Genomic DNA, 14,472 nt, shown 5'->3' on the forward strand with positions numbered 1-14,472 from the left:
TTATCTAGACATCCACTAATACAATATTTGGCGCTACTATGATGCTTTGTAATAACAGTCTGATAAACATAACGCAACACCGCTTGACGACAAGCAATCATTTCATTATTTAAATATCATAACAATATTTAATACTTAATTAATTATTTATTATTTTTTTTTGACATTATAATAATTATATATTTATTTAATTTTATTATTATTTATACGAATTTTTGTTTATTTTGCTTTTGTACATTTTGTTTTAATTCGGTGCTACCAACTTGATGAACTCCATTTAAAATTGGCGGGTTTATTTGAATTTTTATTAGAATAATTTTTATTGTATAAATTGTACAAGCATTTTTTTTTTTTTTTTGGGTATTAATTAATTTTTTTGTTGTAAAAAATAAATCAAGCTAAATCTTTCTTTAATTATTTTTTTTTTATTTTTAAATACACTATAAAATTCATATATTTATTAAAGCTATTATTAACAAAAAATTAATTTATTTTGTGTATAATAATTAATTAATTTTAGAAAAAATGAAAAACACTTTGGCGCCAGTTTTAATTTTTTTTTTTTAGTAATTTTCAATATTTTCAGGAGGTGTTACAATGTCTAAAGGTAGCAGCATTATTTAGAATGTCCTGAAACAACCAACAATTATGAAAGTATAAAAAAACAAAATAATATACATTTAATTGTCTAAAAAAAAAAAAAAAAAAGGCAAACAAGCTGTATTTTAATTGTAGTTTAATGTAAAAACAAAAACTTATATATTAAATTTGATCATTGGGCATCATAAAAATTAGCGTGATGTTATTTTATCTATATATAAAGTCAATCAATTGTGTAGAAAATTAGCCCAATTAAATTTTCCTTTAATCAATCAAAATATGTATATATACAAACTATGTAAATTAATTAAATGTCTACATGATATACACATATAAATATAAAAAAAAAAAAATAATAATAAAAGAAATATTCAGACTGAAAAAAAATATGAGTGTATTTTCAGTTTGTATTTTAAACAAAAATCAACAATTAAAAAACCTTTGGTTGTTCAATTATGAACATTTGCACATAGCTCATCTTACGGATAGATAAATATTATCATTTCAAAAATTTTAAAACAAAAAAAAATAATAATAATTATATTACAGACATAATTAATTATTATGCAAGTAATAAATAAACAATATATATTTTTTTTTTTTAAATTTGTTTTAATATCTTCCACGATAACTATTTCCACGTGCACGAAAACTTCTTCCAGATGTAAATTTACCTCTTGATGGTCTAGATTTATGTGATAAATTTGTTAAACTGCCAAATGTCTTACTTGATCCACGTTCACGCCAATTTGATTCTCTTGTAAATATATCATCATCTAAAACTTGTACATCATCATCGTCATCATCATCACCATGACGATGATGATCATTACGTTCTTCAATAATATCAGGACTTCTATTACGACTATGTTGACTAATATTATCATCATAATTATCAATATTTCTTCTAAAATTTGGTGAATATCTATCATTATTATGCTGATTATAATTTGATCTGTATGGACTGTCATCAAATGTATCATTACGATTATGTAATGGTGAATGTGGACGATAATCATGTGGACTTGGTGATAAACCATCTCTAATTGGTCTTTCTAAATCTTGATTAAAGTTATTATTATCAATATTATGACGATTAATATCAATAAAATTATGCTGACTAATATCAGTAATATTTTGTCTAACAATATCATCATCTGGTGATAATGTTCTTTTATATGAACGTTTTGGATTTGATGATAAACTCCATCTTAAATCATCAACTTCACGTACATAATCATTATGTTCTCTAACATTCCAATCAAGACGATCCATTATTGGACGTTTATCTTCTCTTAATGGTGATAATCTTAAATCACCTGGACATACTTGTACACAAAAATCAATCATTTCAATTGATGTTTGTACTGATATATCATTATATTCAATTTCAGTTTGACAATATTTTTGATGTGTTTCAATTGTATTTTTTAATGAATCAATTTTTTTATCATTTGTTAACCATAATGAATGAGTTTTATTTTTATTTAAAAGTATTGAATTTGATAAATATTCAGGTTGTTTTGGTATTTCTTCATCTTCACTTTTTGAATCATAAAAAAAACGTCCTTTCATACGTAAACGATGATCTTCATCTGGTAATTCACGTAATGCTTGTTCACAATTTTTTATTATTTCTGGTTTAAAACCTGCAATTAATTTATATTTTTATTTATTATCCTATAAAAATAACAATTAAATTGCTGAAAAAAAAAAAAAATTACCTTTAGCTAATACAGATGCTTCAAGTAGACTGGATAAACTGGTTTTTTCATATAACTAAAATATAAAAATAAACAAATAAATATATTACAATAACAACTACTTTATAAATGAATAAATAAATAAATATAAAATTACTTTTTTTTCTGAAATGATTGGTGGCTCTGGTGTGACAAGTCGATTATGTCTAACACCTCTATCTCGTCTCATTTTTTTTTCATTATTAAAATCATCACGATATCTATGTTCATCTGAAATTCTTCTATTGGAATCTGGTGATGGTTGTGGTAATTCATGTGTTGAAGAATGTTGTATAAATTGATCAGTTTGCATTGGTGCTGGTACTGGTTGAGGTATATTAGGTGTTGGTAATAAAACTGGTGCTTGATATACGTGATTATCATTTACCATTTGTGGCATTTGATTAAATAATACATGTTGTGGTGGTGCTTGTATTGGTGGTTGTTGTTGTTGTGGTGGTGGTGGATTATAATCCATATGTTGATGAATTGGTCGATGTATTTGTTCAAAATTCATAACTGGTTGTACAGGTGGTTGAGGTTCAAATGGTACTGAATATGGTCCCACCATTGGTTCTGGATGACCATAATGATGTGGTGGTAATTGTAAATTACCATGATGATTTTGTGGTGGTGGTGGTTGAATATTAAGTGGTTGAATTTGTTGATTAAAACCTTGATTATTAATATTTCCAGATAAGAGAGCATCATTATTGAGTTGTCTAGCTATTTCATGAAGAAATGGTGAACGTTTTCTACGTCTTTCTGGTGATTTACTTATACTACGACGACGTGAATCACCATGACCACTACCACGAATTGGAGATCTACTCCAACGGCGACGTGAACGATCACGACTTCTGCTACGTATAGATGATCTACTTCGACGATTTAATCTAAATTCACTGTTTAAATATAATTTATTAGTTTATATTTAAATAAAAGGTAAAGAAAAAAATGCATGATAATCTTACCGTTCATCAATTCGTCTTCTAAATTGTCTATCAGGACTAATTCTACGTTCACGACGATCTAAACTACTTTTTCTATCCCAACTTGTTCTTCTTCTACGTTCTGGTGTATTAAAAAATGTATTTCTTCCTCTTCCACGTGGACTACCACGACTTCTACGAAAAAATGGACTTGAATTTTGATTTCTATGACGATCAGAGCTACGATTATGCTCACGATTATTACGATTATTTTGTATTTGTTTATCAAATGTTTCAATAGCTTCAACTTCAGTACCAGGTGGTACAACTGTATCTGAATCAAGTAAATTTTTAATAGCTTTTTCTTTTTCAGCAAGTATTTTTGTTTCATTATCACGACGTGCACGCATTTTATCACGTTCAATATCTTTTGAACTTTTTGATGGATCTCTACGTGCATCTTCACGTTTTTTATCTTCATGTTTATCACGTAAACCTTGATTACGATTACCAAAACCTCCTCTACGACCACCACGACGATTACGATTACTATAATATTTTTAATCATTAAATTAATTAAAAATATATACTCTAAAAAAAAATTAAAATACCTAAATAATTTTTTTTTACCCAGAATTTCTACGTTGATGACGACCTCTATTTCCTCGTTGTTCTACTTGCTCCTCATCACCCTCCCAAGCATCAACAACATCAAGACCCTGTAATTCTTCATCATCAAGAAATTCCTGAAGTTCATCATCAGGAATTCCTTTTAGTCCTTCAATTGCTCTTTGTACATCTTCATTTGTGTTTTTTATATTTTTTGATCCTTTACGTGAACGATCCGTACCATCATTTCTAAATCTTCCTTCTTTTTTATTCATTATTTACACCTAAAAAAAATTAATTTATCAACAATATTATTTCATATTACTTACTCAATAATTATGTTAATTTTATAATGATATATAATAGTTACCTGATATTGTTAAATTTATTTATATAATAACATCATCAATAAATTGTTTAATAACAAACAAAATTTCAGGCTAGAAAAGCTAACACACTAATATCTAAATCACGTCACCTTGAGTAAAGAAACACAAAAAATGATGATGATTTTTGTTAATTTTTTGGATTTAAAACACAGCGAGAATATTGTTGATTGATTTTATTGATAGGAAAGTATTATAATAAAAAATTAATAATGTCAAATCACGAAAAATATTAATTGAACAATTTATTATCTATTATAGACTATAGTTTGGTTATGAGAGAGAAATTCAATGACAATTGAAGATAGGTGGCGTTTTACAAAACAACTTTTTTTTTTTTTTATTTATTTATTTATTTTTAACTACAGTCATACTGATGAATGATTTATAAATATTGACAAAACAAAATGGAAGTACGGTCGCCATTTTATTGTTAACATTTACTTGCTCAGCTGTATATATTGTTTATATTTTGTAACCTTTTGTAATCATTTTAATTTTAATTATTATAATAATAATATAATTTAATAAAGGTGGATAATCATCCCTCAATTCAGGTAATAATTTAAAAAATAATAATTACATATTTTATTGAAAAATAATATACAAAATAAATCAAGTTATTTTTGTTTATCTTATCACATTTTAAAATTTGAAACTATCTAAAGAATGTAATGAGAGATAGTAATATATTTAATTAATTGAGGTTAAAAATATAGGTAGGTATATAATAATTTTTAAAATTTTAATTTTGCTTACAGAGAGTACATAATGTCAAAACCAATTGTCTTTGTAACTGGCAATGCTAAAAAATTAGAAGAAGTATTAGCAATATTGGGAAAACAATTTCCAAAAACAGTGATTAATAAAAAAATTGATTTACCAGAATATCAAGGTGAAATTGATGATATTAGTAAATTAAAATGTAAATCAGCAATGGAAGTTGTAAAGGGTCCAGTTATTGTTGAAGATACATGTCTTTGTTTTAATGCAATGAAAGGATTACCTGGTCCATATATTAAATGGTTTCAAGATAAATTAGGACCAGATGGTTTATATGATATGTTAGCTGCTTGGGATGATAAAACAGCTGAAGCAATATGTACATTTGCATATTCAACTGGTAATCCAAATGATGAAGTTATTTTATTTCAAGGTAAAACAAAAGGTACTATTGTTAAACCACGTGGACCACGTGTATTTGGTTGGGATCCAGTTTTTCAACCAGATGGACATGATCAAACTTATGCACAACTACCAAAAGATATTAAAAATACTATATCACATCGTAGTTTAGCACTTGAAAAATTAAAAGATTATTTCATCAATCAAGCTAAATAATTTATCATCTACAAGCAACATAATTTTTTTGTCATCAAGTTGATCAATCATCAGAAATAACATCATTAATTCTCTATTAATTGCTCAAAATAAATACACAGCTCAATTAAACATTTAAAAATAGATTCAACATTAAAACATTTGTATAAATAAATAAAAAAATACTCTTGTTCATTTAATTTAAATAAATAAATTATTCAATTTTTCATCAACAAAAAACAAGATTAAAAGCAAATGACAATATTACCAGTAAATATTTACAAAAAATAATTTAATAAATATTTATATTAAACAGTTAATAATTAATAAAAAGATGACAATAATAAATTTGTAAAATTGTAATTTAATTTTTTAATAAATAAAATATTAAATTGTTAATTTTTTGTGAAAAAAAAAATTATTCTCGTTGATGATAATTTATTTGCGTTGTCTCGCCAAGGTTATCAGGTAATTTTATCCCCCCCAGACTATATTCAATAAAAATATTCAATAAAAGTGGTTGAACTGCATTGAATATTCTCCCTTGTCTAATCAATTGTTTACCAATTATTATTATTTTTTTTTGAGATGTCGATTGAGTTCGCTGAACCATGACAGCTATTAAAAATAGATAAAATATTTTTTCCAATTAGCAAAAATTAATAATTAAATTGACTATTATTAAATAGTTTTTTAATTGTTAATTAATATTAATTTAATATATTTTTATTTATAAAAATTTTCCTTCATGATGATAATAATATTTAATTATTTTTTACAATTATTTTAATGTAATTTATAAGCCGGGTTATCATCAAGACTTTTAAATCAAATAAAATCGATATTCTCGGGTTATCATTGAGGCAAATGCGTTATTATTTTTATTTCAATTGTAATATTATTTTGTGGTCATATGCGACTTTAAATATTGATTTAAAAATTGTTATAAAAAGCGACATGAAATTATTTAAATCATCAGTTTTATTTGTGATGTCTTGAACGCAACGAGATTTTCAAGTGGTAAACAGTATTTAATTATATTTTTTATTAATAACAATATTATTTTAATTCAAGTATTATTGGTGTACTTGTTAATGATGTTTAAATTTTTCATCTAACAAACTTATTTGTATTATCAAGTGAAGTATGTATTTTGTTTTTTTATTTTTTTAATTTCATGGAATTTTTTTTGAGGGATTTATGATGATTTTGTTAATTAATTACTTGAATTTAATGACTGTAAAAAATGATTAAATTTTCAATAATTATGACTGAACTATTTAAATATAAATTAATAAAAATATTGTTAAATTTTTGAGTCTACATGATGTATCACCACGACTTGAAGACTAAATAGTTTTTGTCATTTTTTATTGCTCATCTAGAAGACTGTGTTTAGCTAACGATGACAGTTGATAATTTATTTATTTTTTTTTAAGGAATTACACTAAGGTATCTGTCAATCTTTTAGGACTTTTCTTAATTTTTTGTGATGAGTCATTCAAGTTCACTGATGACAAGGCATATTCTTTTTGAATGACAATAAACTTCAAGATGTTAAAACTTTAGATGCTGTGATGTCATTTAGAATTTTCTAAATGTTGGATTTTTTTAAAGAAAGGTAGGTAACAACTGATGGGAACAAATTTGTTTTCATATATTAATTATTCATGTTCTCTTTGGTTGTTACCACCAGAATAGAGATTTGAGACTGCACTACATCATCCAGGCTGATTAAAAAATATACACAGATGTTTTTAATGGAGTCAAACACATCATTTTAATCAACAAAATGATATTCAAAAATATCTTGACGTTTTCAATCATATGCTGATAAAAAAATTAATTATTTATTCATAATTAAACTCGTAAGTTTCAATCACAGTGATATCGAAATAAACTTGTTGTTCATATAAATAATTTAAATAATTTTTTAAATTTTCAGCAATATGTTTCTCCTGATGACTATTGATAAATAAAATTTATATTTAAAATTAATTAACAAGAATTTCATCAAAATAAAATAAATAAATATTCTCAAATATTGATAAATGTGTTTTTTATTTTTTCAACTTAACAAATTAATTAATAATCTAATATTTATTTTTGTTATATTCTTTGATCAATCATTTAGAAAAAATAAAATTTTCTATTTTTTTTTTTTTTTTTGATTGATAATAGATAACTATGTTAATATTAATTATAACCATGAACATTATGATAATTTAAATTCAATTGTTAATCAAATTGAATGTCAACAAGTATGCTAAACAAATATTTTATATAAAATTTGGTTTAAATTGGCAACTTGTGTATTATAATCAAAAAAAAAAAAAAATAATAAATATTATTATAATTTTTATATTTATTAAACGTTTTTACATGTTATTACTAAACAATTGTATAGACGCCATGAAATCATTTTCAAAATGACAATAATTATTTATATGAACATGTTGTTGTTATTGATAAGACAAATTAAACGAATATAAAAATAAAAATAACGTAAAATCAAAATGTTTATGTTTTTAAATGAATGAAAATATTAAGAAAGAAAAAAAAAAAAAAAGAAAAAAAATAGTTTAAACTATTGCCATAACATATTTTTTCTGTATATTAATTGATTAATTGCATCTGTAATATCTTTACCATATTTTCCAGCAGCTGATATATTTTCAAATTTATTAAAACAATCAATAATAAATGGAAAATTACGATAATATTCACCAGCAATATTGACAAATTCACATAAACATTTGATATTTTGTTTATTTTCAATTTCAAGAAAATAATAAATACATCTACTGATAAATCCATCTGGTAATAAATATCCTTTCTTGGCAATAAATGATACAAATATTATTTCATCAATAATATTACCATTTGCAAGATCATTTTCACAACGTTTAAATAAATATTCACGTAAATGAAGAAATGCTGGATCAAAATCAGTAATACGTATTAATCTATCAACAAGTTCATATGATAATTTTGGCATTTTAATGGCTTTATCAAAAAATATATTTGTTACATTTTCAACTCCTTTTTTAGTTGATACTTTTAAATTACTCAATAAACCATATATTTTTTTATTATCATTTTCAGTCAAATCATTAAAAATATTTTTAAGTTTTATTATCAACTCATCGTCTTTTTGGCTATCTGTTTTTTCTTCATTATCAATTTCACCTTCTTCTTTGTCATCATCATCATCATTATTATTATTGTTATTATTATTATTGACTGTATTGTTATTAATTTCAGATATTAAATTTTCACCATTGATTTTATTTGTATTGTTATTATGATTTTTTAATAATGTTAAATTTCTAATGGCAATTTCATTTTCAACTTCCAAAAAACAATGTTTCATTGCATCAAGAATTTGTTTTTCAAATTGTAATTTATCATTTTTAACAATCTTACCAAGTGTGTTGCCAAGTTGATGGTTCAATTCAGACAATATTTCATCTTTAAACTGAAATTAAAAATAAAATAACACAAATATTAATATAAATTCTCAACAAAATGATGTAGACAATTCAATAAATGAAAATTAATTAATAATATATTTACCTCTTTTAATCTGATACTTTGATTCTCTTCTGTTGATTTGATATTGTTGATGAACCATTCAGGAATTTCTGTTGTGACTACCTTATTAACCAAAGGTGGTTCTTGATCTTTTGGTGTATTTTGATGAATCAATTCAACATCGTTAGTATCACAATCATCCTCATCATCAGATATTCTTCTTCTTTTTGAACTTCTAGTACGAACTGGAACAACAGTTGAATCATCAGTTGGTTTTTCAATATTGATTTGTTCCTTTGTTGGTGGTTGAATATTTATTTGAGTATTTGATTCAAGATTAATTTGCTGCTCTGTTACTTCAACATTAACTTGTTGTTCTGTCAATTCAAAATAATCTGCTTGCTCTGTTAATTCAACATCATCTTGTTGTTCTGATAATTCAATATTGAATTGTTGGCCTGGTGATTCAACATTGAATTGTTGTTCTGATAATTCAACATTAATTTGTTGTGCTTGTAAATCTACTTCAATTTGTTGGCCTGGTGATTCAACATTGAAATGTTGCTCTGATAATTCAACATTAATTTGTTGGCCTGGTGATTCAACATTGGATTGTTGTTGTTCTGATAATTCAACATTAATTTGTTGCTCTGGTGAATCAGCTGCACTTTGTTGTTCTTGTGAATCAATTTCAATTTGTTGTTCTTGAGAGTCAACTTCAATTTGTTGTTCTTGTAAATCAACTTCATTTTGTTGTTCTTGTGAATCCATTTCAATTTGATGTTCTATTAATTCAACATTATCTTGTTGATCTGTCTGTTCAGCATTAATTGGTTGTTCTGATAATTCAACATTTATTTGTTGGTCTGGTAAATCCACATCAATTGGTTGCTCTGTTAATTCAACATCAACTTGTTGTTCTGGTAAATCCACATCAATTGGTTGCTCTGTTAATTCAACATTGACTTGTTGGTCTGATAAATCAACATCAATTTGTTGTTCTGATGATGGATTGCTTCCCATTGTCACTGAGTCCGACATCATTAATTCGTTTATCTTTTTTTTTTTTTTCGACTGTTGACCTAACCACGATTGAAACCTGGAATATTCCAGAACAAAAGAAAAGCTTTGTTAACAACACGTCTTGAAATAAAATTGATTGTTATGATGATATTGTTAAAATTAAATAATAAAAAAATTAACACGTGTTATCAATGATATTATAAATTATTTAATATTATTATTTGTACTAACCTGATGAAAATTAAAATGCGATGGATCCAATGCTGTTGTGTGGCATGTGCTGATAGCAAGTAAATCAGACAATAAATAAAATAACGACAACTTTTAACAAGCAGTGGACAACCTGTAGTGATTGGATATTTTTTCGGTTTCTTGGAATTTAGATAGACTACAAAGGATATACAAACATCAACACCGCCACTTACTCGGTAAAAGTCGGAAACACTCGGACGTAATCGGTAAAAACGGAAAACTATTTAAGCGTGCCACACGGCAAATAAAATAATTAAAATTAAAAGTCTTTTTTTTTTTTTAAATACAAATTTAAATATACGGTATTTTTATTTGTAGTTTGAATAATTATGTTTTATTTATTTATTTGTTTATCAACATGTTAATCTTGGAATATATAATTGTTAATTTAATGTAAAATTCTTTGATATGATATTGATAGATTTATTATAATTTGAAAATGATATTTTTTAGATTTAAAGATAATTAAAAATCAATAATATCGTTTTTATTTAAAGCAAAATTTTCATCTAAAATAGCCAAAGCAGGGCCAGTAAGATATAGAGATCCAGTAATAAGTACAATTATTTTATGATTGTTTTTTGATTTATCATCAAGTATATGTTGAAGTGCTTGAGCAACAGATTGTTTAATAATAGCTGGACTAAATGTCCAAGCCTCCGCATGTTTGTCGCATTTTTTCATTTGTTCATCAAGTGTAACAGATGTATTTTGTGACTCAACAGAGTCACTTAGATGTGAAACAAAATATACAGTATCAAAATTGAGAGTTTTTAACAAATCAAAATGATCAACATAAAAACGAGGACCATGCGTTGAATTGTAAATTAAAATTTTTTTAAATAAAACATCCTTGTCATTGTTATTTTTTGTAGATTTTTTAAACCAGTCAACACAATTTTTCATGGCAGCATGAGTATGTGAACCATCCAAATAAATATCTAAATATTTACCATGAATTATTTGAGTTCGTCCTGGCCATTTAGTATTTTTCAAAGCTTCCTCGGCAATATTTTTATCGAAATCAATTTTCTGGTTATTATTGTATTTAAATTTTTTAATAAATGTCTCAGCTAATTGAACAGCCAAAGCAGCATTTTTAAATTGAACATCACTATCAATTCCAAGTTTTGGTGGATACGTTTTAAGTATTTTTAATTTATCAACTGAAACCGTCGTTAAATTACAATTTTTTTCAATTGATCGTTGACGTAAAATATCAAATGCTTCTGGATGTTGTTCTAAAGTATAAGCTGGTACATTAGGCTTTAAAATACCAGCTTTATGCCAAGCAATGCTAGACAATTTGTCACCAAGAAGAGGTGTATGGTCTATCTCCAATAATGTTATACCAACACATATTGGTTGCTGGATAATATTTGTCGAATCATACTCACCACCACATCCAACTTCAAAAATTGCCATGTCAATATCTGCTGCTAATATCACATGAAATGCCAGTACTGTCATAAATGTCAAACGTGATGGCATATCAAATTCATTTTCTTTTAAATTCTCAAGAATATTATAAACATGAAAAAATTTATTGACAAATTGTTTCTCATCAATAGACTTGCCATTAATTTTTATTCTTTCACGAACTCGAACAAGATGTGGTGATGTATAGAAAGCTGTTTTAAAACCATGATTACGAATAATTGATTCTAAATATGCACATGTTGAACCTTTTCCTTTTGTACCAGCAATGTGAATTATTGGAACTCTATTTAAATCATCCAAGCTTATACCAGTTCTGAAAAATAATTTTTTATATTAACGCTATTATTTTAAAGTATAATTAATTCAAAGTTAATTATTAGTAATCATTATACCTGATTAGATATTTTTTACAATTTTCAAATCCTGTTCGACGATTATCTATTGTGTTTGTTTCCAATTTATTAAAAGCCAAAATAGCTTCCTGTTAAAATAAAAATATTACAAAATAAATATTATGTTAATTATATTAAAAAATAAATTTAAATAAATACTCATTACTTTATAAGTTGGTGTCTCTGTTAGAGGGTCTTTACTTTGTGCCATTTCAGTGATGTATTCGTTAACACTATACGCAAAAAAATATATAAAACAACGTTAGCAAGTATTCTTGTTATATATTTAAATATTTAAAGAATTTTTTTTTTTTTTGTTTAATTATAATAATAATTATTAAGTATACAGTCGTATCGCAATTAAAATGGGTAATTGAACAGATAAGTCATTTAAAAAACTCGTTTGACATTGGTTTGACATGCACTTTGTTAATTTATACGTTTCATTTGCGTTGCCATTGTAGATAGCATTAATTATGAAAAAGAAAAAGGTCGTTCGAAAACATGTTTGTTATATAAGACGTAAGTAAACAAAGTAATTTATTTAAAAAAAAAAAAATAGGTTACTTTATACTTGTTGAATCTGATTTACGTTTGTTTCGTAATATCAACATATACAATAAATACGTACTATATAACACTAAAATGGCACAAAGAAAAGAAATAGAAATTTGCTCTTTATTAGTAACACCAACGTATGAGGTGATAGATATTTATTTAAATTGGTATAAGTTTGAAGAGTTCAAGTCAGATTATTCTTTTAAAAATATTTAATTTTTTTTCTTTTTTAGGAAGCTATTTTGGCCTTGAAAAAATTGCAAGGCAACACTAATAATAATTTGCTTAAGGCGGTAGAAGATAGTAAAAAATATTTAATCAGGTAAAAGAATTTATTTTTTTTCAATTAATCATATATATTTAATGAAAGAAAATTATTTTTTAGAACTGGTATAAGCTTGGATGACTTGAATAGAGTTCCAATAATTCACATTGCTGGTACAAAAGGAAAAGGTTCAACGTGTGCTTATTTAGAATCAATTATTCGTAATCATGGTTTTAAAACAGCTTTCTATACATCACCTCATCTTGTTCGCGTTCGTGAAAGAATAAAAATTAATGGCAAGCCTATTGATGAGGAACAATTTGTCAATAAATTTTTTCATGTTTATAATATTCTTGAGAATTTAAAAGAAAATGAATTTGATATGCCATCACGATTGACATTTATGACAGTACTGGCATTTCATTTGATACTAGCAGCAGATATTGACTTGGCAATTGTAGAAGTTGGAATTGGAGGTGAGTATGATTCGACAAACATTATCCAGCAACCAATATGTGTTGGTATAACATTATTAGAAATGGATCATATGAAAGTTCTTGGTGATGATTTATCCAGCATTGCTTGGCATAAAGCTGGAATTTTTAAAGCTAATGTTCCAGCTTACACTGTTAATCAATCTCCCGAGGCATTTGATATTTTACGTCAACGATCAATTGAAAAAAATTGTAGTTTAACAACTGTTTCAGATGATAAATTAAAAATACTTAACACGTATCCACCAAAACTTGGTATTGATAGTGATGTGCAATTTAAAAATGCTGCTTTGGCTGTTCAATTGGCTGAGACATTTATTAAAAAATTTAAATACAATAATAACCAGAAAATTGATTTCGATAAAAATATTGCCGAGGAAGCTTTAAAAAATACTAAATGGCCAGGGCGAACTCAAATAATTCATGGTAAATATTTAGACATTTATCTGGATGGTCCACAGACTCATGTTAGCATGAAAAATTGTGTCGACTGGTTCAATAAATCAATAACAAAATATGAAATCAACATGACATTAAAAAAAATTTTAATTTTCAATTCAACCGGTGAACGTCACTATCTTGATGATTTTAATATGTTAAAATCTCTCAACTTTGATATTGTTTATTTTGTTCCAAATGTTAGTGAAACAAATAGTGTTGATCTTCAAAATTCCAATCTTGGGTTTGATGAACAAATGACAAATTGTAAAAAACATGTTGAAAGCTGGTCATACAGTCCTGCTGTTATCAAAAAATCACTTGTCTCCGCACTCAATGATATACTCGATATCAACAAAAACAACAACAATCATAAAACTATGGTGCTTATAACTGGTTGTTTATATTTCGTCGGAACTGCATTATCAATTTTAGATGAAAACTTTGTTCCAAATAAAAAAAATATTATTAATTTTTAGTGATTCAA

At 25.6% G+C, this 14,472-nt stretch overlaps 5 protein-coding genes and 1 long non-coding RNA gene across 6 annotated transcripts; 3 read left to right on the top strand and 3 right to left on the bottom strand.

Annotated features, from left to right (window-relative positions):
* Window positions 1-712: 712 nt before the first annotated feature.
* Window positions 713-4,544, bottom strand: LOC122852728. Its single transcript, XM_044152682.1, has 6 exons — window positions 4,254-4,544; window positions 3,905-4,167; window positions 3,317-3,823; window positions 2,461-3,247; window positions 2,325-2,379; window positions 713-2,249 (listed from the first exon to the last, which is right to left on the bottom strand). Exons 2-6 carry the CDS (start codon window positions 4,156-4,158, stop codon window positions 1,213-1,215), a joined length of 2,640 nt encoding a protein of 879 aa, XP_044008617.1. The 5' UTR covers window positions 4,159-4,167; window positions 4,254-4,544; the 3' UTR covers window positions 713-1,212.
* A 134-nt stretch (window positions 4,545-4,678) lies between these two features.
* Window positions 4,679-5,736, top strand: LOC122852729 (inosine triphosphate pyrophosphatase). Its single transcript, XM_044152683.1, has 2 exons — window positions 4,679-4,826; window positions 5,031-5,736. The coding sequence occupies exon 2, from the start codon at window positions 5,041-5,043 to the stop codon at window positions 5,608-5,610; it is 570 nt and encodes a 189-aa protein (XP_044008618.1). The 5' UTR covers window positions 4,679-4,826; window positions 5,031-5,040; the 3' UTR covers window positions 5,611-5,736.
* Window positions 5,737-6,516: 780 nt separating this feature from the next.
* On the top strand, window positions 6,517-7,635 carry LOC122852731. The gene is made up of 4 exons (XR_006373859.1): window positions 6,517-6,609; window positions 7,029-7,210; window positions 7,286-7,457; window positions 7,535-7,635. It is a non-coding gene; the product is annotated as an uncharacterized LOC122852731 (long non-coding RNA).
* LOC122852730 (1-phosphatidylinositol 3-phosphate 5-kinase-like) lies at window positions 7,634-10,535 on the bottom strand. Its single transcript, XM_044152685.1, has 3 exons — window positions 10,378-10,535; window positions 9,166-10,222; window positions 7,634-9,067 (listed from the first exon to the last, which is right to left on the bottom strand). Exons 2-3 carry the CDS (start codon window positions 10,165-10,167, stop codon window positions 8,177-8,179), a joined length of 1,893 nt encoding a protein of 630 aa, XP_044008620.1. The 5' UTR covers window positions 10,168-10,222; window positions 10,378-10,535; the 3' UTR covers window positions 7,634-8,176.
* A 246-nt stretch (window positions 10,536-10,781) lies between these two features.
* LOC122851034 (folylpolyglutamate synthase, mitochondrial-like) lies at window positions 10,782-12,441 on the bottom strand. The gene is made up of 6 exons (XM_044150083.1): window positions 12,397-12,441; window positions 12,231-12,319; window positions 11,976-12,151; window positions 11,285-11,903; window positions 10,918-11,128; window positions 10,782-10,799 (listed from the first exon to the last, which is right to left on the bottom strand). Exons 1-6 carry the CDS (start codon window positions 12,439-12,441, stop codon window positions 10,782-10,784), a joined length of 1,158 nt encoding a protein of 385 aa, XP_044006018.1.
* A 434-nt stretch (window positions 12,442-12,875) lies between these two features.
* On the top strand, window positions 12,876-14,464 carry LOC122851035 (folylpolyglutamate synthase, mitochondrial-like). Its single transcript, XM_044150084.1, has 5 exons — window positions 12,876-12,932; window positions 13,022-13,110; window positions 13,174-13,349; window positions 13,422-14,040; window positions 14,191-14,464. The coding sequence occupies exons 1-5, from the start codon at window positions 12,876-12,878 to the stop codon at window positions 14,462-14,464; spliced, it is 1,215 nt and encodes a 404-aa protein (XP_044006019.1).
* The last annotated feature ends 8 nt before the right edge of the window (window positions 14,465-14,472 follow it).

This window comes from Aphidius gifuensis, linkage group LG3 (genome assembly GCF_014905175.1).
Source record: "Aphidius gifuensis isolate YNYX2018 linkage group LG3, ASM1490517v1, whole genome shotgun sequence".
Classification (NCBI taxonomy): Eukaryota; Metazoa; Arthropoda; class Insecta; order Hymenoptera; family Braconidae; genus Aphidius; species Aphidius gifuensis.